At 57.7% G+C, this 9,451-nt stretch overlaps 1 protein-coding gene across 1 annotated transcript in view; it reads left to right on the plus strand.

Moving 5' to 3' along the window:
- LOC139439270 (collagen alpha-1(I) chain-like) overlaps positions 1-6,607 on the plus strand; it is a 123,000-nt gene extending 116,393 nt beyond the window's left edge. The window contains exons 3-4 of the mRNA XM_071215996.1: positions 2,789-2,975; positions 3,856-6,607. Of these exons, the coding sequence (XP_071072097.1) occupies positions 2,789-2,975; positions 3,856-6,607 (2,939 nt within the window). The remainder of the gene's footprint in view (positions 1-2,788; positions 2,976-3,855) is intronic.
- The last annotated feature ends 2,844 nt before the right edge of the window (positions 6,608-9,451 follow it).

Genomic DNA, 9,451 nt, shown 5'->3' on the forward strand with positions numbered 1-9,451 from the left:
TAATTTTAGGGGATAAAGGAAGTAAAGGGAATGCAAATTACCAGAAATAGCAATGATGGGAACTTATGATGTTCTCAAAGTTTATGGGAACAAACAGCCAGTTGCCTCACACTACTTCCTGTATTGTCTATTGGGGAAGTAAAGATGGGTTAAGTAAGATCATAAGGAACAAAAAAAGCCATTCTAAGGTATTTGTAACTTCTGTGAGCAATGATAAAGCATCAGAAGACACAGTAAGACTAATAAGAAAGCAGTTTTGAGTAGCTGAAAAGAAGACAAGAGGGAATTTTTTTGAGGCAGTCTAAATGAAAAACACATGAGAGAAATTCTTCAAGTTTAACAGGCCAAGAGGCAGACTGATATAGTAGAAAAAATAATAAATTCTGGTTTGCAGACCCAGCTCAGGATCAGTGAGCTAAGTGAATTGAGGCAAATTCCTTAATGGTTATAAGCCTCATTTTATCCATCTGTTTGTAATGGGGCATCTCTACTGCCAAGTTTGCTCTTCAAACCTGGGACTCCAATTGCCCTAGGAGGAGTAAACTCTGGTGTCTGTCAATGTTTATGAGCAGAGATGAGCAAAGCCCAAAAGACATAAAGAAATGGGGCAGCCTTCAGCCAAGCAAGTCCAAAGAGTACTCGCTTAATATATTATGTGCCCATTTGACTAGGTTGTGATATCTAGTTGTTTGGTCCAACGCTGGTCTAGTTGTTACTGTGTATTTTGTAGATAGATTAGCCTCTTCAATTAGTTGACCTTGAATAAAGGAGATTTCCCTCCATTATGTGGGTGGATCTCATCCAATCAGTTCCATTCTGAACAGCAAGAACTGGGAGTTCTGGAAGCAGAAGGATTTCTGCCTCAAGACTCCAAAGTCACCTTTACTGGAATTCCCATCCTATGGTTTACTTATGGAATTTGGACTTGCCAGCCCCTACAGTGCACGTACCAATTCCTTATAGTAAATCTGCATAATGTATAGTAAATATATAGTCCAGTTCTCCCTTCCACACCAGGGGAGTTAGGGTGTGGCACCCCAGTGATCTGGAAAAAACACATTAAAAACTTTTGTCCTCCCTCATACCAGAGAAGATGTCTGAATTTTTTCTTGTTCTTTTATGGGGTATTTATAGTACCTTATTGTAAAATTAGGGTTAAGTATTATGTAATAGTATACATGTATTTTATGCATTTCTGAGTTTCTAAACTTTTCCTGTGTTGTCCACTGGCTTTTACCTCTCCTTTGCAGCTTCGGCAAAACTGCCAAAAAATTCCCATTTAATTTCTTATGCCAACCCACAATATATAGAAACCATAATGGGGAAGGGATAACTCTGTGTGTGTGTGTGTGTGTTTGTGTGTGTGTGGCTACATAGAGGTTCTGTTTCACTGGAGAACCCTGACTGATAAATACCCAGACAAATAAAGATCATTTCAGATGATGACAGTTGCCATCAAGACAATAAAATAGTGAGAGAGAGAGAAAGAGAGAGAAGGGGATGGGGTAAGAAGGCAGCTTCCATGAATCCGCTCATCAATCTCTAAACTAGATATCAATTGATGGATTCACCATGAGAAGCAACTGCTGATTCACCTGGACTTTGCAGCTGTGACCACACTTCTCTGCACTAGACCATGAATGCACAGCAGTGGCCAGGACATGTCTGGGCATCCAGGAACTGGACGGGCAGTGCAGGAGCAGGATTCTCACTGGTGCTGCCCGCTGAGCTGGCCTGGAGTCTCCATCCCGTATTGAGAGCGTGGCTCTTCCCTGTGCAATCAGTGCCTGAGGCCCCACCCCAGAGGAGCAGCATGCCATCTGATTTATTCAGCAGCAAATCCTTGGACCTAGATAATTTACCTGGAGAGATGCTCCATCCTGGAGAGGTGCTCCATAAACGTTTGTTAAATGGATGTATGAATGAATGGGTGAGTGAATGAATGAAAATACTCCATTCGCTTATCTTAGGTTCTGAAGCTGCAGGCTGACCACTGGGGCCAGGCTCTGGGTAGTAGAGAACTCTCCAGGCCGGGTGCTAAGTCTGGTGGGCAGTGGGCTTTCTTCCAGCCTTGCCAAACCAACCCTTCGCAGACCTGCTACCCAGTTTCCTGAGGTGGGTTTGAGGATTGCAGCTTGAGACAGGGTACGCCAAAGGTCAGGCCCAGTCCTTGGGAGACCATGGGACCTGCCAAGGCTAGCGATGGGTGGCAGGCTGGGGGGGTGGCTGTGAAGGGGCTCAGACCTCTCCAGGGGCTCCTGCATCTCAGCTCATCGGCAGCTGCCCTCTCTACCAGCATTGAATGTCTCCTGACATTTTCCCTTTTCCTTTCTTTTCTTTTCTTGCTTACTATGAGAAACGAAGTAGAGAAAGTTGTGCGCAGCCTGCCACCTGCCTCGTGGGAGTTTGGATGGAGGTTGGCATTTAAATGCCAGACAGTCTGGAGAAGTCAGAGCAGAGCCAGCCTCGGCTTGTCTTGGGGTCAGGGCAAGGGGCAGGGGTCCTTTGTGGTTTCTGATTTAATAAGAGGATTTCTTCCAGCCAAACGCAAGGCCAGCGAGGTCGGTGCTGAACACACTCAGCTCCACCGAGAAATAAAGGGGCCAGATGGTTATTACACTGTGTGAGTTTCTTGCAGAAGAAAAAAGTTCTGGAGGTGACTGAGCAGACGCTGCTCGCGAGGAGGCACGGCTCAGGCAGGCGGAGCCTGCGGCTTGGCTCTGCTCCAGACGGAGTTGACGTGTGAGGAGTCTGATAATTTGAAGTGTGCTCCAAACCGTGCCTGCAGAGCCCCGCCATGCCAAGGCTGGGGTCACGGAGGTTAGGACTGAGATTTATTACCTGGCCGTGGAGGCCCCATGGTTGGGAAGAGACACAGCTACCCTGAGGAAAAGGAAAGTGTGTCCCCGCATCTCAGGTTTCTTCATTGACCATGTTGAGGCTCGGAAAGCTTTGGCCCAGGCAGCTGACGGCAGGTGTGAAGGGACGGAGACAGATGTGACTCTAACCCCTCTGGGCCACTTATGAGCTCTGAAACTTTGGGGGAGCCAATTAATCACTCTTACTTTGGTGTGCTCAACTGTAAATATGGGTGAAAAAACTACAGTGCCTCTTAAAATGAGGTCGAATGAGATAATGATGTAGCACCATGCTGTTCAGGATACTGGGCCCCCCTCCTTCTGCCCTGCAGGAAGTGCTGTCGTTCCTCACGGAAGACTTGCAGCCCCCAGGAGCTGAGCTACATCACCTTCCCAGCCCCAGCCCCGTTCTCACCGCCCCCCGCAGACGCTCTCATCACCTTCCCAGCCCCAGCCCCGTTCTCACCGCCCCCCCCCCCCCGCAGACGCTCTCATCACCGGGAGTTGTCTGTGCGGGAAGGGACGCCACCGCACGCCGCTGTGACTCCCCGTTAGTTAACCAGGCTTGTTTGTTAATGGTCAGAATTGTGCTTTAGTCAAGTAAGTAACATTTCAAGCAGTGAGTAAAAGCAGGGAAATTGATAGCTGACCGTGAACAGGATTTTGTGCGTGTGGGGTGAGCCCCAGCATCTCCTCCTGGCCGGCCTCAGGCCTCAGGCCTGTGAAGGCTGTGAGTCTGTTGAGACTTCATCTCTCCATCTGTTTTTTAAACAAAGTCTGTTTTTGGTTTTTTTTGCCTCTTCTCCCCTCATTAACTTTTGAAATGTGTTTTTCTTAAAGTTCCACCTTTGGGGAAATCGCCATGCCCTCCCAGGAGGATGCTGGCTGGGGAATTCAGTCTCGTTAGGAGCTGAGATTAAAAACTCCAACCAAGATGGCATAATTCTCCTTAATGCTCTTGGTTGCTTCGGTTATCATTTATTTTCCCAAGCTGAAGGTACTGCAGCGCCAGGTTCCCACAGGGCTCTCAGAAGGAGGGCGAGAGCACAGGATTAGGAGAGTTGCGGTCTCCAGGGGACTTGCAGATTCCGGCAGGCCCCTTCCTCCAAGCTCCCCTTCCTCCAAGATCCCCTTCCTCCAAGCTCCCGTTCAACAGGCTGCCTCTGATCTGGAGCCTCAGGCCCGCCCTCGTGGCGTGGAGCCTGGCGGGCATGCCCTCAGGGACCCTCCGCGAGGGCAAGCACCTGCCAAGAGGAGGAGCAGGTGCGGCCCAGCCCGCCCCGGCTGCTGCGGGCCCGCGGGGGCTGCTGTCCTCCCGCCCCGGCTGCTGCGGGCCTGCGGGGGCTGCTGTCCTCCCGCCCCGGCCGCGGGCTCCCGGGGGCTGCTGTCCTCCCGCCCCGGCTGCGGGCCCGCGGGGGCTGCTATCCTCCCGCCCCGGCTGCTGCGGGCTCCCGGGGGCTGCTGTCCTCCCGCCCCGGCTGCTGCGGGCCCGCGGGGGCTGCTGTCCTCCCGCCCCGGCTGCGGGCCCGCGGGGGCTGCTGTCCTCCCGCCCCGGCCGCGGGCTCCGGGGGCTGCTGTCCTCCCGCCCGGCTGCTGCGGGCCCGCGGGGGCTGCTGTCCTCCCGCCCCGGCTGCTGCGGGCTCCCGGGGGCTGCTGTCCTCCCGCCCCGGCTGCTGCGGGCCCGCGGGGGCTGCTGTCCTCCCGCCCCGGCTGCGGGCCCGCGGGGGCTGCTGTCCTCCCGCCCCAGCTGCGGGCCCGCGGGGGCTGCTGTCCTCCCGCCCCGGCTGCTGCGGGCCCGCGGGGGCTGCTGTCCTCCCGCCCCGGCTGCGGGCTCCCGGAGGCTGCTGTCCTCCCGCCCCGGCTGCTGCGGGCCCGCGGGGGCTGCTGTCCTCCCGCCCCGGCTGCTGCGGGCCCGCGGGGGCTGCTGTCCTCCCGCCCCGGCTTCGGGCTCCCGGGGGCTGCTGTCCTCCCGCCCCGGCCGTCGGCTCCGGGGGCTGCTGTCCTCCCGCCCCGGCTGCTGCGGGCTCCCGGGGGCTGCTGTCCTCCCGCCCCGGCCGCGGGCCCGCGGGGGCTGCTGTCCTCCCGCCCCGGCCGCGGGCCCGCGGGGGCTGCTGTCCTCCCGCCCCGGCTGCTGCGGGCTCCCGGGGGCTGCTGTCCTCCCGCCCCGGCCGCGGGCCCGCGGGGGCTGCTGTCCTCCCGCCCCGGCCGCGGGCCCGCGGGGGCTGCTATCCTCCCGCCCCAGCTGCTGCGGGCTCCCGGGGCTGCTGTCCTCCCGCCCCGGCTGCTGCGGGCTCCCGGGGGCTGCTGTCCTCCCGCCCTGGCCGCGGGCCCGCGGGGGCTGCTGTCCTCCCGCCCCAGCTGCTGCGGGCTCCCGGGGGCTGCTGTCCTCCCGCCCCGGCTGCGGGCTCCCGGGGGCTGCTGTCCTCCCGCCCCGGCTTCGGGCCCGCGGGGACTGCTGTCCTCCCGCCCCGGCTGCGGGCTCCCGGGGGCTGCTGTCCTCCCGCCCCGGCCGCGGGCTCCCGGGGGCTGCTGTCCTCCCGCCCCGGCTGCTGCGGGCTCCCGGGGGCTGCTGTCCTCCCGCCCCAGCTGCGGGCCCGCGGGGGCTGCTGTCCTCCCGCCCCGGCTGCTGCGGGCCCGCGGGGGCTGCTGTCCTCCCGCCCCGGCTGCGGGCTCCCGGGGGCTGCTGTCCTCCCGCCCGGCTGCTGCGGGCTCCCGGGGGCTGCTGTCCTCCCGCCCCGGCTGCGGGCTCCCGGGGACTGCTGTCCTCCCGCCCCGGCTTCGGGCCCGCGGGGGCTGCTGTCCTCCCGCCCCGGCTGCTGCGGGCCCGCGGGGGCTGCTGTCCTCCCGCCCCGGCTGCTGCGGGCTCCCGGGGGCTGCTGTCCTCCCGCCCCGGCTGCTGCGGGCTCCCGGGGGCTGCTGTCCTCCCGCCCCGGCTGCTGCGGGCTCCCGGGGGCTGCTGTCCTCCCGCCCCGGCCGCGGGCTCCCGGGGGCTGCTGTCCTCCCGCCCTGGCCGCAGGCTCCCGGGGGCTGCTGTCCTCCCGCCCGGCTGCTGCGGGCTCCCGGGGGCTGCTGTCCTCCCGCCCCGGCTGCTGCGGGCTCCCGGGGGCTGCTGTCCTCCCGCCCTGGCCGCGGGCCCGCGGGGGCTGCTGTCCTCCCGCCCCGGCCGCGGGCTCCGGGGGCTGCTGTCCTCCCGCCCGGCTGCTGCGGGCCCGCGGGGGCTGCTGTCCTCCCGCCCCGGCCGCGGGCTCCGGGGGCTGCTGTCCTCCCGCCCGGCTGCTGCGGGCTCCCGGGGGCTGCTGTCCTCCCGCCCCGGCCGCGGGCTCCGGGGGCTGCTGTCCTCCCGCCCGGCTGCTGCGGGCCCGCGGGGGCTGCTGTCCTCCCGCCCTGGCTGCTGCGGGCTCCCGGGGGCTGCTGTCCTCCCGCCCCGGCCGCGGGCTCCCGGGGGCTGCTGTCCTCCCGCCCCGGCCGCGGGCTCCCGGGGGCTGCTGTCCTCCCGCCCCAGCTGCGGGCCCGCGGGGGCTGCTGTCCTCCCGCCCCGGCCGCGGGCCCGTGGGGGCTGCTGTCTCCCCCCCCGGCTGCGGGCTCCCGGGGGCTGCTGTCCTCCCGCCCCGGCTGCTGCGGGCTCCCGGGGGCTGCTGTCCTCCCGCCCCGGCCGCGGGCCCGCGGGGGCTGCTGTCTCCCCCCCCGGCTGCTGCGGGCCCGCGGGGGCTGCTGTCCTCCCGCCCCGGCCGTTGGCTGCAGAGAGCTGAGGCAGCCCCGTTTGTTAAGGCGGCAGCGCCTTCTGCCTCCCTCCGAGGGACCCTGTGGACCTGTGTTTGAGAGGACTGGGGTGGGGGCAGGGAGTCCCGCAGCGAAGTGAAGGAGCTGGGATTCAGAGGGAGGGGTGGTGGTCCAGACGGGCCCCGGCGGGGTCCCTGCGGGGTCTGGTTCCCCCTGGCTCCGCAGCTGATGGAGTACACAGCTTTGACCTTGTCACGTGCTCTCTTTTCCCTCCATTTCACCGACGCCTTGCTCGCCCTGCCCTACCCACCTGCCCACTCAGTACCCAATGTGTTCTCCTTAATCATGTTTGACTTGATTTTTGTGAAATCCCTGGCAATATAGTAAACATTAAAGAACTTATTTCAAAGTCATTCATTGTATTTCTTGGAATGGGAATATGTACGTTATTCACCAGTAAGTGTGTCATGCTTTAATTTTACAATTGCTCTATTTGCAGAAACTTGAAAATCATTCCAACTTAATGAAAAAATGGGCAAGAAGTTTATTTCTTTTGACCTTATAATTCAAAATGTAATCAAAATAACATTTTTACAACCAAGAATTCAGAACTGCGGTCTCATAATCTTGGTAAACTACCACACTCTAACTTTAATTATGTTATTATTAACACTGAAAAATAAAAATAGGGGAGCTCCTAAAATAAGGCGGAATAGCAACGGATACAGTTTCCTCTTCTGGGTATCAAAAGCTTCGCCCTAGATTGTTATTTGTTTTCTCAGTTCACTAGCTCACTTACCCATTTTTGTACCCACCCATTCCTTTCCTCAGCTGCTCGCCTACTCTCTCATCCACCTACTCACCTACCCGCTCTAATTCACTCATCTGCTCACCCACTCTCCCCTAACACCCACCCTGCTCACCAATCCCCACGTCCGGTGGCCCACCCACGTGGACACCCACCTGCACGCCCTCCATTACTACGTCACCATCTGTCTACTCACCCTCGCATCACGGAAGGCTGAGGACGTTGACGGCACAGGAGCTGCAGGGCCTGCCGGGAGCGGCAGTGACTCGGGGCCACTGAGAGGGCACAGACAGTGGAAGCAGCACTGATGAGGAGAGGCGAGACGCAGCCTGGGAGGGCAGGAGAGGAGCTCTGAGGCGAGGGCTCCCACTGATTCCCAAAGGTCAGGAGCTAGGGGTGCCCGCGTGTGGGAAACGCCCGGGTTTGGAGTAAGGGAGTGGGTGGTGGGACGGGATAGGGCTCAAGAGTCTGGAGGACTGGAAAGCACAGGGACCGGAGGTGGGGAAGTGGGGAGCTCCCTGTGCTTGTGGGCAGGGGCAGCGCGTGGGGAGACCTGCCTTGGAGGAAGGTTGCTCTGATGACACTCTCGGGGCCTCCTCCCAGCCCTTCGGATTCTGGAGCTTCACACATCTCCAGGGCTGGCGGGGATGCCAAGGAGAGGGGTTGAGAAGGAGCCTTCATTTTGCAGAAGGCCACTCTGAACTAGGTGAAGTCAAAGCGAGCCCCCAAGATCTCCCAGGGAACAAGAGACTCCCAGCTGCCTGCCCAGGACAAGCTCGGCTTAACTCGAGAGGACAAGTGCTCACCTTTGTGGACAGCACTGGTGTCTGAGCTGACCACACGTCTTCACTGGTCCCATTAACCGGTGGTGCCTGAGAGTTTGCCAAACAGACGTGATGAATAGAACTGTGGATGCTCATGGTTAGCAAGCCAGACCCCCCTACCCATTGCAGGAGGCCCTTCTCAAAGTCACATTTCTTAGAGCCACTTTCTGAAACACTTTCTGAGTCACACATTGCTGGGTCACCCTATGCTTGGTTGTTGTGCCACTGAGTTGTCACCTGTCCTTGCCATGCCTTACTCCAGTGGAGACTGCAGGAAATCTCTCAGTAGATCAATTTTAACTGAATCCTCCATCCCAAGAAATTTCCTAGGCCTAAAGCAGAGATCTGAAAATCCAGGCAGGGAACGGGAGGATAATTAAATGTCAAAATTTTAAATTTATTGTTCCAACCATTCCAGCTTCATAGCAAACAGTGAATTGAGCTTTTTCCTAACCTCTTCTACACCAGGAGCAACACTGATAGCATTTCTAGTTCTTATTCCACAGCCACTGCACTGGTGATGCCCTCTCCATGCTCTCATAATGATTCAGAGAGTTAGGAGAAAAATTACATCTATGTACTTAAACATACACAATTCACACACAGTGAAACACACATGGTCTTCCTTTAATGGAAGATGTGCCAGGGCCAAATTTTCCTCGCACAACCACAGACTGAGTGCCCACCAGGAGAGGAGGCAAGTCCTACTTAAGGTGCTGGGAGAAAACCTGGCCCCTGACTTCAAGTTCTCCATTTTAAAGAAGGTGACAGCCCACTGAAATCATTTTACACTATTATAAATTTGATAAATCCATAACAGTGGTAAACAAAAGGATCTCAGAGCCTGGCTCAGCTTGGGGAGCACATGAGGCATGCCATTGCAACAGCAGATACAGGCCATTGTATATTTTGTCATAACCCACGAAATTGTGTGGGACAGAGTATAAATTATAATGTAAACTATAATCTGTGGTTAGTAGCAATGCCTCAGTATGTGGTCATCAATTTTAACTATTGTACCACATCAATGAGGGATGTTGCTGATGTGGAGATGTGTGGGAGGGGGAGGTAGCAGGGCATATGGGAATTCCTTATATATATATATATTTTTTAATGCATTTTTTTACTTCAAAAAATTTTTTATTGAAGTATATCATTCATACATGAACACACAAACAATACGTGTGTATAGTAAAAATTGCGAACTTACAAAATAAACATACATAAAATCCCATTAAAAA

This window comes from Dasypus novemcinctus, chromosome 7 (assembly GCF_030445035.2).
Source record: "Dasypus novemcinctus isolate mDasNov1 chromosome 7, mDasNov1.1.hap2, whole genome shotgun sequence".
Taxonomy (NCBI): Eukaryota; Metazoa; Chordata; class Mammalia; order Cingulata; family Dasypodidae; genus Dasypus; species Dasypus novemcinctus.